The sequence below is a fragment of the Hemicordylus capensis genome, chromosome 2 (genome assembly GCF_027244095.1).
Source record: "Hemicordylus capensis ecotype Gifberg chromosome 2, rHemCap1.1.pri, whole genome shotgun sequence".
Taxonomy (NCBI): Eukaryota; Metazoa; Chordata; class Lepidosauria; order Squamata; family Cordylidae; genus Hemicordylus; species Hemicordylus capensis.
The window spans coordinates 349,299,500-349,317,489 of NC_069658.1; the positions used below are offsets into that span (position 1 = coordinate 349,299,500).

Below are 17,990 nucleotides of genomic sequence, written 5' to 3' on the forward strand. Positions count from 1 at the left end.
AGGAGTCACAGACTGAAACCAATCCAGTTGAACCACATAAGAGGAGTACTGGACACCTCCAATTCAGACACTGAATTAATTGTGGAGTCCCCATCTAAGTTGGCCCAAATACGGGATATTTTATCTTCAAAAACCCTTTTTAAACACATCACAGCAGGTAACTGATGGCTCCAAATTCTGATTCAAGGAAGGGGGAGTACATTTTAGCCCCCTCACAACCCTGAACAACTCTGCTGGACGTGAACTCGCAGATGCAATAGGTGCAGAAAAGAACGGCTTCTTTTCCGCACATATTGCCTGGGCATAGATCTTTAAATGTGCTCTATGTCGTAATCTGTCAGATTCGAGCTGAGTCTTTCTCCATTTGTGCTCCATTCACCTACTTTGCCACTTCTGCCCCCATAGATCTTCCATATGGAGATACACTGGCTGCCAATAACCAGATGGTGATCCGTCCATGACAATGGGGAAATCACAGGAGTCCCACTCTGTGATAGTCACAATTTCGGTTGTGACTATCCTGTCCCATGAGTTCAGTGGGGCATAAGTGCCACTGACTTTCCTTGGTTTGGTTTTCCTTGTTCACAAAATTACTTGAGATAGTTCTCCTATGTTCTAATCCAGGACAAAAACAATGTTAGTTGTGTAGGTCTGTAGGAATAAATCAGTTTATGACAAAGTCAACATAGTTATGTGCCAAAGTACCCAGAATATGGTGATACAGTGGAAGCATTTTGGATCACACACACACACACACACACACACACACACACACACACACGCAAAAAGAGAAAGAAAGAAAAGTCAGGCCATGCCCTTGTGTTGAAAGACAGGACAAACAAACAAAAAATCCCAATGGCAATGGCATATTGCCCAGCCCAGATCAGTCAATTATAAATTGTTTACAACCCTACAATGATGTGTAAATCAATTGTTTACAACCTTGTGACAGTGAAGTGTACCTCTCTAAGGAGTTGTCTATGTATAAAACAGAACAATCACCTTGTATAACTCTCTTGGAATTGCTCAATCTGAGAATGCAAAAACCTCTTACCCTTGGAGAGCTAGCCTGTTAGGAAGATGGCCTCTAGGTTAATCCTTCCTCTAGTGCACTAGTTTTCTGTTTTCAGATAGCTTTTTTTCATAGAGTCAGAAGGTTCCTCTCAGATAATTAATAATAATCATGCAGAAACGTAAAGCAAGAGATGGACTTTAAGTTGTATATAGGGTACAAACCGTTTAAGCTTTCATAGATCAAAATTAGATACATGAATTGTGATTGAATGTGGAGCTTGTGTGTGAGCTTTCTCATCCCTGGGTTGTTGCATGTAGCATCCTGTCAAGTGGTAAGACTTTGTTTAAAAAACAAAACAGATTATTTTTTTTAAAAGGTATATGTACCCATCAGAAACACACATACATGTACATGTATAGACACAAGCGAAAAACAAACTGCCCTCCTCTGTTTTCAACAACAAGAAACCATACTTAACAAACCTGTCTGACGGTAGCATCTTCTTAATTCAGTGTAAACAGATAAATGCAGTAAAACGGAAGTCAGTAATCACCCATAGGAAGATGCTAGCACAGCTGCTAGAGATCTAATACCATCCTCTTGCAGACGGAGAGAAATCTGGCATTGGACCTTGATAAACTAATCTCTCACCCAGCAAATGGGGTTCCTTTCCATGTACAGAATCCTGTTTGAGTCTTGGGTTTGAAACCTGTTCTGTTTTGCTTGTATTATTTACCAATACTCTTCTCTGTGACTCACCATTTATTTTGCACATTTGTTTGCAGTGATGCCCTCCCCATCTGCGTTGCAAATCTTACTTTTCTGCAGCTTCTCTGTGATTTCCCAACTGTCTTGTTGTTATTTCCCACCCCATGCTTTTCTTTTCAGCTGAACCTTATTCACAGTGAAATCAGTAATTTAGCCGGCTTCGAAGTGGAGGCCATTATCAATCCCACCAATGCTGACATTGACCTTAAAGATGATCTAGGTAAATGGGGAATGGGCTGCCATAACTAACAGTCACATGGAAATTATGGAATCCTCACTTTATTGTTGTGTAATACATTCCAATTTTCTAAGTCCTCAAAGAGCATTCTGGGACCATTATTATATTTCTAGTTTTCCATAGATAATAGTTACATGTTGACTATTGCAAAATTTATGTCACTTAAATATTTTCCATAATAAAAAAATGTGACTGTTAGTTCTTTTGGGGATATTTCTTATATTGATTCTTTGGGGATTAAAATAGTTATATATAAAATCATCAAGTTGCTTATAAAATAAGTAGTTTCTCCATTCTGATAATAGGATATTGTTTTCATTGTTATTAAGGGTAGATGCAGAAATTCATAAAAACAGATGACTGTCAACTATTAGAGGTTCCCATCTTCTTTCCCTATTTCCAAGGGTAATTCAGTCAAGTTCCTAAAACAAATATTATTTTAATGGTACAATGTCCATGCTAGTTATATATTTAACAATATAAATATATTTAACAATATAAATCTAGATAATGTTATAGAATAGCTTGTTATTCCATATCTGTTCTTTTAATTATGCTTCATATTGGGGCGATTCTGACAATCAGCAAAAATTGGGCTAGCCTCGCAGCTGAGCCCGGTGGTTCTGGAGCAGCAAACCCACTCTGGAACCCCTGCTAAAAAGCAGGTTTGCGGAGCAAGCGCTCCAGCAAACCTGCTTTTTAGGCTCGTGAGTAGCCGCAGTGCGGCTTTGCGCCGTGCCTACTCACGAGTAGACCCCCGGCCGGGAGGCAAAAAGCCGCCTCCCGGCTCGGGGGTCTCCCCCATCATGGAGCCGACCATCGTGTGGGTGGCCAATCCAGCTGCCCAGGGCTCCCTGCCCGCTCGTCTGTGGGGAGACCGGGCTTAGCCCAGTCTCCCCGCAGTTCTTACAAAAGCGGGTCTCACGGATCGTGAGACCCGCCTCGTTGTCTTAATGTAACAAAGGGTTGTATCAAGAAAGTTAGTCATGACAGTGCCCCATTGAAAATAATGGAACTTTGGTTAACTGCAAATAACTTGTCCTACAGTGTTGATTGTGGTGGTACTTAGTCATAATTAACTTTTCTGCATACCACCCAGTGAATTTAATTCTAATAACCTGTTAATTTTATGGATAGTGACATAATTTTATTTGATATTTATTTATTTAAAATATTTCTATACTGCTCAAAACTTGCATCTCTGGGTAGATTACAATTAAAATTGTAATTAAAATAAGGCATAAGAAAACTGTACTAAAACCTAATTTCACAAAAAAAAATATTGTATACTATTAAATATTGTATACTTTATTTCTCTGGTTACCGGCATATTTAAATATGAAAATGATAGACATCAAGATAAATGTTATAAGTCATTTATCAAAGATTAGAGAAAAACACTTCATATAAATTCAAGCAACATAGTTTAAAGATTTAAATTAGAAAATTAACACTTGTTTCTAATTACACAGGGCAAGTGGTACAGTAGGATCAATCCAGCCAATCTTAAGCACTTTTAAAATTGCTTATTTCTAAAGGCGTGTTAAGCAACGCATAGATTTCAATAGCACTTATAAACATATACATTGGCTGAATCATGACTTATTCCCAGTATAATTAAGATGTTTTCTTCAGAAAAAAAAAGAAAAATATGCATTGTGTTTATTAATTGTCAAAATGGAGAAACTTGCATTTTTGGGGGGCTTGATGATCCGGAATGGTTTCATAAAAGACACACTGAATGTTCTTATCGTCATGCTCTATGAGACCCCAGTTTTACAGGTTTCTGCAAAGAGGTGCTAGCTTCTCACATGTTTTGAAATGCTTTTAATGTCTTTGTCTTGGTCAAATGCTGCACATTGATATGTTTGATGCTTCTCTACATCATTCTTACACCTCCCCTCCTTTCTCAATACACACCTGTACACAGATTTTGGCTGTTGCTCATGGTACACGTTTTGGAATCGAAAGGTAGGATAAACAGAATGTTGGTACATGCATAACTGTAGATCCTGTTCTGGGTCTCTGACCAACATGGTTGATATACATTTGTTTACCTGTTGTAGTTGCAAGTTGTTCAGGCTGACATTGCCACGATCGACAGTGATGCTGTCGTTCACCCGACAAACTCTGACTTCTACATCGGTGGTGAAGTAGGTAATGGAGAGTACAGTACCGCAGAGTTTGTATGTGTATGCATGACCAATCAGCAGCAACAAGCTTGTCCCTGCTCACCTCTGCATTCTTTTCTCACTTCCAGCAGTCTAGCCCAATGTTAACTAGAATAAATACCAAACATTCATTTAATTAGGACAAAATGCCTTCCTAAGCAAAATCTGGAATGTACAAAAAAATCAGACTTTCTAGAATCTTTCCTGCATAATAGCACTATTGATATTAGTAGCCATGTGTGTGAGCAGATATGCCCTTTTCTTTTCTTTTTAATTTAAATTTTTTAAAAGCCAGCAACAGGTGTTTAGGACTAAATACCTAATCCTGACCAAAAAAGAAAAAAGAAAAGAAAGAAAAAAGGAATATGGGAGTTCGTTCCAGAATTCTTTTTTTAAAATTTAATGTTTTTAAACATTTTATATTTTGCAACATCTTGACATACAGTACTAATATAAACATGCCAATGTCAATGGTGCAGTAGCAATGCCTGTCAGATAAGGAGGAATCAGGGATGTTTTCTTCTCTGAGCATATCTGCACTACAAATTTAAACTAGCTTGATTGTTATCCCCTGTCTCCAGGGAACCTTGGAAACTGTAGTTCTGTGCAGGGGGCTAGAGATCTCATTCAGAGATACATTCACAGAATTAGTTGGGAGAAGATGTAACAGTTACATGGACTTATACTCAGTATGGGTGTTTATAGTATGGATATGCCCTCACACTTGTTAAAAGGCCTTGTTTTTAAGGTCTGAGCTGTAGTAGCCCTGGGAATTCTGGAACGAACTCCCATATTCCTTTTTTCTTTTTCTTTCCTTTTTCTTTTCTTTTCTTTTCTCTTTTTTGGTCAGGATTAGGTATTTAGTCCTAAACACCTGTTGCTGGCTTTTAAAACAAATTGGATCGATATAATCATAGTTACAGTACGTAGTGAAAAGGAAAGGAGAGATGAATTATTCAAAAATTAAATATGTTGCCAGTAATAGTAATCTGGATTTTTGAATGACCATGTGCAATCAACTTTTGTTAACCATCAACACCAGGTTCCTTACTACCAGGAGCATTGCTTTACTATTAATTTAGAAGGAGTTTTCTATAGCAAACTATAGAACCAGCACTGTTATTTCATAGAGGCAATTTATGCAACCAAAGTCCAAACAAGTTAGCCTTTTTTTTTTTGAAAGAAAAAGTTTATTAAGAGGCTCCTTGAGGGCCATTTAGCTGGTTATATTTCCCACATGCAGTCTTAAGACACATGTAAAGAACAATCCAGAAAATAGAGATGTGTATCTCTAGACTTCCAAGTTATCAAGTGTGTGTCTTGCATTTACAACTTTGATATATCCTGAATGTCTGCATGAGATTGATGTAGGACTCCTTCAGAAAGTACAAGGAACATTTTCCTTTTGGGTATTTTTGAGTTTACCTTCCTGCATGTCTCTTTAGAAAAACATGCAATTTTTGTTAGCCTGCTAAGCCGACTATCCACATTACTCTTCTCCCACATGACTTAACATGAAATGTGGCCTGACTGGCTTATGCAAAAGTGTACATGGAGAGTCAAAGGCAAAATATTCCTATATCTTAAAATAATTTTTCTGAGAAGCTACAAGGTGATGCTAATCTATTATGGAAAAAAATACTTTTATATCAAGTATCTGATTTGGGGGGAAACCTCTTAAATACAACCTGGGTTTTTGCATTTAGTAACATACAATTTTCTAATTGCCTCTGATTGCTGGAAGAAAGAATAGAAATGCACATGTGCTTAGCTTTAAATGATTAACTTTTATCCATATGAAGACCTTTCTAACAGCAGTATATATTGGGGAAATATCTTGCAAAATTCACAAACCTGAATTTCTGCGTAGGCTGTTGTCACCATTATACCAATGCCTGCGTTGAGAGCATGAAATACTGACTTTATTCTGTGGGAGTAACACACATACTTATGCCTGTGACCAAGAAACCACTAACCTGAAGTTCTGAAGCAGAACATTTATGACAAGCCCTGCTAGTACAGTGTAATAGTTTAAATAAAATATTCCATTATTTAGCTAGCAGTATTACAGTTCAACTATGACATGCCTGCCAGTTTAGATTTGGTATAATGTCCTATCACAGTAAAAAATCTATCAAGGCCAACCCATTTTCAGGTAAAGTTAAACAGCAGCTTGGATTATATGTATTTTGAGCATGCATTATGTGCCACTTTGATTTTTAACCATAGGCACCCAAATGATTTGGGCCATTTCTAACGGCAATACATAGGCTGAGTTCAGATGAAATACGAAACCGGACATCCACTTTGTTTTTACCCCCGGTTTCGCTAGCCAAATGTCCAAACACAGGGAACTGGAGTTAAAAGGGAAAATGGACCCCTAGTTTTCCCTCCCCAACTCCATCTGTTATTGTTGATTTGCATTAAGTTGTGCCACCATGAACTGTGTTTCGGCAGCAACTGAGGTACGTCTGATCTGGGGAGCACAGTTAGCCTTCGCCTCAAACCAGAGTTGAGGGAGATAGCTCCACCTTAGCTACAGCTGCATGGGCTGTCCTTCAGGAAAGAAGGAAGCCCACACAGCCAGCTCCCCTGCCTGTCTGCAGCCTAGCTGACTGCAGGTCAGTGAGACTGCAGTAGGTCTGAACACAGACGGCGGGAGGGAGACGCTAGACCCGTGGTTCCATATTTCGTCTGAACCTGGCCTTACTATATTATATGGATGTGCAAGAGAGGATGGCAAATAATTAAGGGAAGAAAGGTAGCTGTTGTCATGAATGTTATTAATAAGTATTTAAACAATTCACAAACAGAGCTCAATAAATCAAAGCTAAATTGTGCAAAAATCCCACTTTCCTATTAAACGAATAATAAGAGGCAAAAGCTATAAAGAATATGATTGTACATTCCTGAAATCGGCCAGTTACCCATTTCAATGTAGTTCAAGATGAATGAAGATATACGTTCCAATAATTTCACCTTTTTGGAATGGCTGCATAGAATCTGTATCTGCTAACCACCCATTCCTAGCAAATATTATATTCTTTTTTCAAGAATATAGCCAAGCATCCTTGCTAAACTAGTGCAGTTTTTCCTTCCAGGTTGCCTTGAGTCATGAATTAGATTCCTTCAATGCGACTGTCCCTAGAAGTTTTTTCTTCAGTTGCTGTAAAGATAATCATGTATCTTGACTGTTGAAAATATTCAAATGTATAAATTAGGCTTATACAGTATACTGCTTTTCTTTCAGGAAATTTAGTAACCACTGGTCGTAGACAGTCTTCTGTCTAGCTTAAACTTAATCTTAACAATGTAAGAGCATCATCTGCCCTTAGACCAACTGCTGGGCTGATTATTCCTGTGTATACATTGAGCTCCAAAGCACAAAGAACAATCTTTAATTCACATTAAACTAATTATCATCTCCTAGAGAATGTGTTAGACCACTTAGTAAAAACCTGTTCTGCATCTTACACAGGAAAATTAATCTTGTTAGTATTCTGCCCAGATAAATCTGTGATGTTAAGCAAAACAGAATACATTCTTAGTATCTTTTAAATACAGGACTCTAAGAACAAATGTATTTCACTGAGCATATAATATGTGCACTTCCACCAGAAACTCCAGTTCCCCCTTCCTCGTCTTTCCCCATATCACTAAAATGAATTAATTTCACCAAGTATAGCAGTATTATGGTTTTTAATACTAACAGCCTGATCTTATGCATGTTTACTTGGAAGTAAGTCTCACTGAGTTCATTGATAAGTATAGGAATATAGCTTTAGGCTTTGATCCAAAGCATACTTGTGAGTGCCATTGATAAATGCGGCTTCACTTCCCAAGTAAAAAATGGTTATGATTAGGCTGCAGGAATCAATTTACAAAGTAACTTATACAATACAGAATCAATTCAATATCAATGTTACTGTCTCCTTGCCTTGCTCTTTGTATACTTGTTAAGCAAAATGCAATGTGATTTGGGTGCTTAATTAGGAATAAACATCTTGAGCTACATTCTGTTCCTGCACTCGAGCAAAGCTGCAAAATAAGATCTAAACCATTTAATGGTGGACTGCCTTTGTGTAAACTGTATTTGAAACTATGCAGCTCCCTTTCTCACAGAGCAGCATTGTCAAGCTTCTTTAGCTGTAGTTAAGCAATTCAGTGGAGGAATATGTTCCCTAGAGAATCTCCTTATTTCTGAGGCTCTTCCTCTTGGTTAAAGGTGATTCAACAAGCTGGGCACTTGCCAAGTAAAGCAGCCCGCTGCACTCACAAGACTGTTTCACTCCCGGGGGCCACCTGTTGGGGTCAGGGATGAAGATGAGGTGAGTTTCAAGTTCTTCTTATGGCAAATTTGTCTTTAAAGCAATCTGTATCAGAAAGGGGATCTTGGCCCCTAAGGGAAAAAGTTGATGCCATCAACCAAGTGACATTGAATGAGCATGGTCTCCGGAACACTGTCTGCTACCTGGTGCAGAGGAAGCAGCTAGAAATATCATTGCCCTGTTGGTTGACGATCGGAATGGCATCAGGACACTTTTTAAAGACAGAGTAAAAATATGTGGGAGGGTGACCTTGGAAAACAGAGAAGGAAAGAAAGAATAGTTGCTTCTGGAGTAGTCCCCAAAGGTTTAGATCTTACTTTGCAGTCCCCCAAAAATCTGATCAGAGAAATCTGAGATGTATAACTATTGGAAGTGAGGAATGCTCTCTCAGATGTGGAACAGTCACAACTCTGTCTTTGTACAGGGAGCACTTTGGAAAAAAAAGGCGGGAAAGAATTCCTGGAAGCTGTTGTTGAACTTCGCAAAAAGAATGGACCATTGGACACAGCAGGAGGTGCAGTTTAAATATCTGAAATATGTCTTTGTATCATGGATTGAAAAATGGTTTGACTGAAATTCATTCTTCTGAAAGTTATGATAGAGTTATATATGATAAACTATTTGTGTAGATTCTGTCAATATAGCCTTCCAGGCTGTGTGTGTGAGTGTGTGTGTGTGTTTTATTTTATTTTATTTTATTTCTATACCGCCCTTCCAAAAATGGCTCAGGGCGGTATACACAGATAAATAATAAAAAATAAGATGGATCCCTGTCCCCAAAGGGCTCACAGTCTAAAAAGAAACAGAAGATAGACACCAGCAACAGTCACTGGAGGGATACTGTGCTGGGGGTAGATAGGGCCAGTTACTCTCCCCCTGCTAAATACAGAGAATCACCACATTAAAAGGTCCCTCTTTGCCAAGTTAGCAGGGGATTTAAGATTATAAGAGAGCATGAATTCCACTTTGAAGATTAATGTAGAGATAGGGGGATCCTCTATAATAAAGAGCTAAAGTGTCCGCCCATGTCCCTGCGGCCGGAGCGCATGCTCAGAACGTCCGAGAAAGATACGGCCGCAGGGACACGGGCGGCCATGTTGGCTCCCGGAGGGAGCAGGGAAAAGGGAAAAGGGAGCAGGGAAAGACGGGGCAGGGAAAGGCGGCGGCGGCAGGACCGGCCTGACCGCAGGGGGGGGAGGCGGACCACCCTGACCGCGGGGGGGATGGCAGCAGGACCGTCCCCGACGCAGAAACAGCCACAGGGAGAGGAGAGGCGGCGGCGGGTCTTGCCCGGCCGTCGAAAAAAGAAGGGAGAGGAAGAAGCCGGTTGAGGCGGCGGCAGAGCCGCTGCGGCCGCCGCCACCGGACATGGTGAGGCGGCGGCGGGGGAAGCAGAAAAGGGGAGGCCAGCGGTGGCGGGGGGCCCTTGCCCGGCCGGGGAGACCGGCCGCAGCATGGAGGCTGACGGCGGCGGGAGGGGGAATGGTGGCGCGGGGCCCGGAGCGCACAACTCCCCTAGCGCCCGTTATTTTAACGGGCCTGAAAAAACTAGTAGAGAATAAAAAGGAAATGCAGTGAAATGAGAACGGGGAAAAGTATATTGTACAGACACCCACAATTGTAACTTGTCAATTGTTTATGCTGATTTAGAATTCCATGTTTATGTCTCAGGATAAGAGTTATAAAGCTATTAGACACACACAGGACTTTTATAGGCACCACCTGTATTTCAAAGGTAAACATACAGGGGATGCTGACAGCTAATAATCTCTTGTATTTTACCAATTTTTAAAGTAATATAGGTCTTTGTTTTGTTACTTGTGCAGTCACATGATAGATGGACAAGGAAAAGGTCTTCCGTCATAAAGGCTTGAGTACCCATTTGTATGTGGTTCCTGGTGTGCTCCTTCATCCATAATACACCTTTAATGTAATATACTCCTTTACATGATTGGCACTGTATCTACAGCATATATGTTTGAAATTTACCACAAGAGAGGCACAATGGCTGACGCCTTCTGCAGCACTTTGAGTGCCGAAGAACGCCTCTGCCCTCGCAGAGCAGCAAGAGCCTAGCTGTATTGCATCCTTGCTCTGCAGCACAGTGTGTGCAGAGCAGGGAGTGCTTGTTGCTTTTCTCCTCTTCCTCCAAAAGCCTTTTTCGCTGCAAGGAATATGTCCCTGCAGGTCACACAGCCTTCAGGGCTAGGGTTGCAGCTACTCTGCAAAAGTGGAGCCCTACTTCTGTGCTACAGAAAATGTGGGCCATTATTTCAAACAGTATACCTATTTCCCAAATCTTATTCTCAATAGATAAGCTTTTTATACTGGCTGCAAGCTGTGACACAAATGTTAACAGAGCAATAATAAAAGTACACATTGAGGTAAAGCAATTAATAATGAATACAGAAGCATCCTTTCTACAGACAACAGCAAATTAAAACCTAAGGTAATTGTGTAAACCTGAAAGTTAGGTTTTTTAAAAAAGAAAATGATTTCACATGCTGCCTTTATCTAATCAGATAAGTCTTTGGCTGCAGTACTGTACTGTAATCTTAAATTTAAAGTAATTGTTGCAGTGCTTGCCAGTTAAGCCTTTTTCTTATGGAAACATTTGATATTGATGGATTGATTAGTTGTTTAGTCTATCAGTCTATATTTCCTCAGGTAATCTCTACAAACATACATATCTACTTAGATATCAAAATTTATGTGACATAGTGTCCATTGGATTTAAGAAGTATCTGATCACACTCTTCACTAGTTAAAATCACATTTCACATTCTGACAATATTTTAAATAGATTTAAGTACTGTAATCAACATTCTCTTTTTCTTTCTTACCAGCTGTTGTCAGTGCAGGCCATGGCTTGCCTGCAAAGTTTGTGATCCATTGCAACAGCCCCATTTGGGGGGCAGACAAATGTGAAGAGCTGTTAGAGAAGACAGTGAAGAATTGTTTAGCTGCGGCAGATGAGAAGAAGCTGAAATCAATTGCATTTCCTTCCATTGGAAGTGGCAGGTAAGACTAGCCTTTTCAAATTTTCTTTAAAAAAAAAAAAAAAAACATAGGCAGAAAAGTTTCCCTTGGAAGCGGTTTCATATTGCAACTTAGTATGGACCATTTGCAAGAAAATTAGTAGATTTACCACCCAAACAGGGATGGATTACAAGTTTTGTTTTGTTTTGTTTTGTTTTGTTTTCCCCCTGAACGTTCCTAGCATTTTGCCAGCTCTTCATATCTATCCATTCCTGCCCAATTTCACCACTGGGATCAAACATATACATTCACAGCTGAAAGAGCTGTATCATTTTAGGCAGGAGCAAACATAATAGAAGATTGGAATAGAGTACTCATGCGGAGCAAAAGTTGGGCAAAACATGTTTTCAGACAGAGCAGTCTGTAAAACAGAATCATGCTGTTTCCTTGACTGGTTATGTTAAAGCTGGCATTGTTTCAACATAATGCTTTTCAAGATTTTGTTAGTCTTATGATTGACTGCTTCAAGGAAAAATTTTAAGAAGTATGTAGCTGTCCGTGTGTGATTTAAGCCAGAGAAATCTCAAGCTTTGTAAATAAAGCACTGAAAAAGAGGGTAGGCTTTAGCATTAGATAAAACTATACTAGTGGTTATCATAGTAAGGAAGAGTAATTGGGGTGGTAATTTAAATGAACATTTGTTCCTTTGAAGCATAATGTACTCCCATCCTGCTAGTTGTATTCTCAAGTTTTAGGAAATAAAACATCTTCTTTAAATATGGAAAGTTTCTACGGCAAGCAAAGCCAGCACATGTACACAGCTGTTCTGGGACAGACATCTGTCAAGCAGACGCCACTCAATAAACTTACATAAACAGTTCCATTCACTTTTATGACTAAAGAATGAGTTTACATGGGGGTGGTTCAAATAAATATTGTTTTTATATGTATTTCAAGAGGAAGGGGGCGTAGGATTTAGTGTACCAGATGCTCTACTAAACTTAACTTGTACTGAACAAATTTGTAGGATGGCATTGGAAAAGTAGCTGCATGTTCTCTATGCCAGGCCCTAACAACAGTAGTTATGCTGAGTTCATGTTTAAGCATCAAACTTCATCTAAGTGCAACATTTCAACACTGGAGGTCTAGCTTGCATTCCAGGTGCTCCAAAAAGAAATGACATATTGACACAGGAATAGCTGTTTTCAAACACACACATTCCCTTACACAAGCATGGAGCTGTTGTATCATGTTGTAACATGAGAACAAGCACTTTGAACCAACTTGATAGAGTGATTCCTACTGAGATTGCTCAGCATTCCTTCACCCTTTCCTATTATCCTTTTCCAGCATAGCCTACTGCTGGCTTATCTGAAAATACATTAAAAATTACGTAAATGAATTTTAGACATAACACGGCAGGTTCATCATTTTCCTTTTTGTGATAATCCCTTTTGACCCCAAGAAATGGGGACTTTCTAGGTTCAAGGAACAATAACTTATCTTCCACATTTAAGGTAAAGCACAAGTATGGTTTCTTTTCTTTTTCCTTTCAACCTTTTCCAATAGGAAAGGCAGGCTAAGAAGCCTTGACCAAGTGGACAGGATTATGCCAGTTTCCTGGTCCCTGGCAGGACTGAGCTCTAGTTCAGTCATCAGTAGGCTTTGCTATAGGCAGTAGTGCACCCTAACAAACTGGCCTACAAGGATCCACACAGCAGCAGAATGGAAATCACCGATGGCCCCACAACTGGCCTGAGAAAATCTGGTATATTGCCCTGATGACAAAACTGACATATAAACAAGCCCTAGAAGAGCACGGGTAGGGCAGATTCCTCGAGAGATGGGGCCTACTCATAGGTTACTACTTGAATATTATTATGCAGGATGAAGATTCTATGCTCATAAGGTTTTTCTTTCTTTAGAGAGTTGTATAAAGTAGTATGTGGAGGTGACCGACGAGTTAGGAAATACACATTTTTAAATGCATTTCTGATGTTATAATTTGCAATTCATAACTATTTTTGTTGTATTGTAAGCAGTTCGGCAGTATTTTTAAAATGGATTAAAACATATACTTTCGACCTTAAAAAAAAAAAACTGACTTGCCAGGGAAGACAATGAGGGTCTTTCATGAGGGTATTCACATGACCATTGAGGAGGGCAGGTGAGAATGCTGCGAAACCTCACCACTTCCTCCAGTGTGCGAGGGTATCCCTTTTAAAAGGGTTATTACAACCTCTTGCTCCCTGGAGGCAGGACTAAATCAGAAACGAAACTAGCTCCACGCTTCCTCTGTAGGATCCCCAGTTCCGGTCCTTCCTTGCTCCTATGAACAGGACTTTCGTTTTGCTCCATCTCTCCTTCTTGATCTTTCAGCATTTTTCTTGACTATTGATTGATTTGATTGATTGATTAAGTGCCGTCAAGTCAGTGTCGACTCTTAGCAACCACATAGATAGATTCTCTCCAGGATGATCTGTCTTCAACTTGGCCTTTAAGGTATCTCAGTGGTGCATTCATTGCTGTCGTAATCGAGTCCATCCACCTTGCTGGGCATCCTCTTCTTCTCTTTCCTTCAACTTTCCCCAGCATTATGGACAAGGGAGCTGGGTCTTCGCATAATGTGTCCGAAGTACGATAGTTTGAGCCTGGTCATTTGTGCCTCGAGTGAAAATTCTGGATTAATTTGTTCTGTGATCCATTGGTTTGTTTTCCTGGCTGTCCATGGTATCCCCGTTCCTTTGACTGACAGATGTCGCGGCATTTATTCAATTTTATTTCTTGTGCCCAAAAAAGAGAGTTCTTTGAGAGCGTTGTTGGACTTGAAGACGTTCAACAAGTACCTCAAAAAGTACACGTTTTGAATGGAAACTCTGCAAACCATCCTGCAAGCCATTCAGCAGGGACACTATCTAACTTCCATAGACCTAGCAGAGAGATACCTCCACGTACCTATACTGCCAGCCCACAAGCAGTTTCTCCACTTCCATTATGCCAACCGGCACTTCCAGTACCATACCGTTCAGGCTGGCCTCAGCACCCAGAGTATTCTCAAAGGTGATGGTCTCACTGATGGCATACATGCAAACAGAAGGGCTTCACATTTATCTGTAAGTGGTGATTCTCCTTATTTAGCAGGGGGAGAGCAACTGGCCCTATCTATCCCTAGCACAGCATCCCTCCAGTGGCTGTTGCTGGTGTCTATCTTATGTTTCTTTTTTAGATTGTGAGCCTTTTGGGGACAGGGAGCCATTTTATTTATCTGTTTCTATCTATGTAAACTGCTTTGGGAACTTTTTTATATTCGTACTTAGACAATCTGTATTTAGACAATCTTAGACAATATTCGTACTTAGACAATCTGTTATCAGACTGAAATAGTCCCAGAAGGCCCAGTTGGACATCACCAGAACCCTATCTATTCTCTCCAATCATGGGTTTCTGGCAAACAAATCCAAGAGCTCTCTCAGTCTGTCACAGAAAATCAAACACCTGGGGGTAGTCAATGACACGAGACAAGCCACAGTTTACCTCTCCAAGGCTCACCAGTCCAAGCCGTGCTCCAGAGCACCTCTCCTCATTCTGGCCAGCCTCCTCGGGGGCATGATTTCCTGCATAGATTCTTCACCTGATACACACGCCCTCAAACAGAAGCAAAAGATGCACTAATGGCTCTGGAGCCCCCAGGGCCCCTTTACGCATTCCTACCTTTTGCCATGATTCACAGGATACTACAATGGTTCAGGGAACAAGGGTGGGGAGGTCTCTGATCCTGGTGTCCCCTTACTGGGCCAGGAGACCCAGATTCTCAGACCTGATGGAATTGGTGGTGGAACCTCCTTGGCCTCTACCAGACCAATGGCCACTCAACCACCCCAAACCAGAATGGCTGTGTCTTCATGCCTGGCTACTGAGCGCTCCATACTAGCCTTCAAAGGTTACTCTTCTAAATTCTTAGACACCATATTAGCCTCTCACAGGCTGTCCATGCAACACATGACTACTTGAACTTCATTTTTAAAATAGACCAAGAAAGAGCACATTCCACCCTTACAAGAGAAGATATGTCATGACTTTTCTCCAAGTGGGCTTTGACAAGGGCCTGTGTCCTGATACTCTCAAGTGGCAAACATCAGCTCTTTTATCGATGCTATACAGCTTTTCCAAGTCCTCTTTGCCTCAGACTTAAAAGGTTTCCTAGAGGGAGCTGCCAATATCACTCCTCCAACAATCCATCATGTTCCACCTTGGAAGCTTAATAAAGTACTTAAATCACTTACCAAAGCACCGTTTGAGCACCTGAATATTACATCACTCAAGCTTCTCACCTACAAGATGCTATTCGTAGTGGCTATCACATTGGCACGTAGAATATCGGAGCTGGGGGCTCTCTTTCTGCATAAGCATCTGTGCTTTTTTCAACCTGAAGCAGTGGTCCTTAAACTGGACCCCTCATTCTGCCCTAAAATTAACACTACTTTTCACAGGAATCAGGACACCATCCTTCCGTCATTTTGCCCAAAACCTCAACACCCAAAGGATAAGCTTTGGCATACCCTGGATGTTCAGAGAGCACTAAAAGTATCTCTCAAACGCACTGCAACTTTTCAACAGACTGATTCCATGTTTTGTTTCCTTTCAACCAGTTACCCTAAATTCCAAGCTTTCAAAGTTGGCTCTCGCTCACTGGATTAGCCTGCATTACTATAGCGTACGAATCTCTGGCCATTTGTCCACCACTCAAGGTCATGGCACTTTCGACATACAACACAGCCACTTCAGCAGCCTTCTCCACCAACACCCCAATCTCACCCCCATCTTAGAGATCTGCAGAGTGGCCATGTGGACGACTGTATCCCCATTTGTCAGACATTGCAAACTGAATGCTTACCAGTCACCTCTGGCAGCATTCGGGCTTACTGTGCTCCAACAAGTGGTATCTCCATTTTCTCTTTGTGCCATAAATCTCCCGCCCAGAGACTACCGCTTTGGTACGTCCCATTTAAAGGGATATCCTCTCACACTGGAAGAGAAAGGAATATTGGTAGTCTTACCAAGAGGGTTCTTTCTCTCCAGTGTTTGAGGGTATCTGACCTACCCTCGGTTTATGGGTGTATGTTTGGTTTGTTTCTGATTCTATTTGGCTCTTACCTTCTTTTAGGGGAATCTTGCAGATTGTTGATTTCTCACTTTTTCTTTGTCTAACCCTTCTTATTATATGTGCATGTATTTCTCTCTTTTCTGGAGCTCTCTAGTATTTCTACCTCCATGCTGTTTACAGGTTGGATCTATTCTCCAGTGCTGTGCAATGCTGAAAACCTGATAACTTCAACAGATAGTCCCAGAACTGTGGATCCTACAGAGGAAGTGTGGAGCTAGTTTCATTTCTGATTTAGTCTGGCCTCCAGGGAGCAAGAGGGTGTGACAGCCCATTTAAAGGGATACCCTTGAACACTGGGGAGAAAGAACCTTCATAGTAAGAATACCAATGTTCCTTCCCTCAGATGATCCCTCATAAATTGCCTGGAGTGCGGCGCATACTCTCAGACTAGCCGTGCTGTGCCAGGCAGCACAGAACTCCAGAGGCGGGGACAATGCTTCCCAGCCTTCGGGTATCCCACAATCCACCGCACGCTGAGCATGATATGTTGGAGGATTCCCACAGGGGAGGGGTGCTCTAGGCGCCTGTCTCTGTGTCTCCTTGGGACACACAACTGCAGAGCCTGGGTTAAGGAAGCACTCACTCCCTTAAACCCGACTAAAAGCCAGGCTAGGAGGTGCAGCCCTGCTGGGATTGGGCCTGATCCCGGTGGTTCTCATACGCAGCCTAACCCAGGCTGGGCTTCTCTGGCCTGAATTAGGCTGCAAACGAGAACAGCCTCAATGTGTTTGTAGCACTTTGCACACATCTCCCTTCTCTATCCAATGGTCTGAAGAGACAACTTTTAAAGTGATGGTTTTCTTATATTTAGCAGGGGAGAGCAGCTATCCGTATCCAACCTCCAGCATCCCCTATCCTTATCCAGCATCCCTCCAGTTGCTGATACTGGTGTGCACCTACCTTATATTTCCCTTTTGATTGAGCCCTTTTGGGACAGGAAACTTTATTTGTTTTATGTTTCTTTGTTAACAGCTTTGAGCACTTTTGTGTTATGTAAATATTTGTAGTAGTAATTTGTGATCGTTATTGTTGGTTTCCGTCTGCTGCCATGAATCCTGCAGTCTCATTCAGTGGACAAGAATCATGTGCACACTTTTTCTTCTGGTGAGGAAAACAGGAGGTATCTCACCAGCAAATCTCTATGAGACTCAGCAAATCATGTTTTTGGATTTATGTCTTTTATGCACCTGACTTTCACCTGCAACTTGAGCAGGTGAAACATTTTGTAGCAAGCTTGGTTTAATATATTACACATACAGAGACTGATGGGACCGTAGTGCAGTGGCAGAGCATATGCTTTGCGTGCAGAAGGTCCCAGGCTCACTTG

At 41.0% G+C, this 17,990-nt stretch overlaps 1 protein-coding gene and 1 long non-coding RNA gene across 8 annotated transcripts in view; one reads left to right on the forward strand and one right to left on the reverse strand.

The window, feature by feature from the left end:
• LOC128345407 (core histone macro-H2A.1) overlaps window positions 1-17,990 on the forward strand; it is a 66,332-nt gene that overhangs the window by 47,428 nt on the left and 914 nt on the right. For 3 of the 7 annotated variants that reach the window (XM_053297283.1, XM_053297285.1, XM_053297284.1), the window contains exons 6-10: window positions 1,904-2,003; window positions 3,952-3,992; window positions 4,088-4,178; window positions 8,945-9,034; window positions 11,367-11,541. In XM_053297283.1, the coding sequence (XP_053153258.1) occupies window positions 1,904-2,003; window positions 3,952-3,992; window positions 4,088-4,178; window positions 8,945-9,034; window positions 11,367-11,541 (497 nt within the window). The remainder of the gene's footprint in view (window positions 1-1,903; window positions 2,004-3,951; window positions 3,993-4,087; window positions 4,179-8,944; window positions 9,035-11,366; window positions 11,542-17,990) is intronic. The other 4 variants (XM_053297286.1, XM_053297287.1, XM_053297288.1 and 1 more) reach the window with 2 other exon arrangements.
• LOC128345409 (uncharacterized) lies at window positions 1,195-7,353 on the reverse strand. Its single transcript, XR_008316445.1, has 4 exons — window positions 7,172-7,353; window positions 6,047-6,119; window positions 4,079-4,300; window positions 1,195-1,352 (listed from the first exon to the last, which is right to left on the reverse strand). It is a non-coding gene; the product is annotated as an uncharacterized LOC128345409 (long non-coding RNA).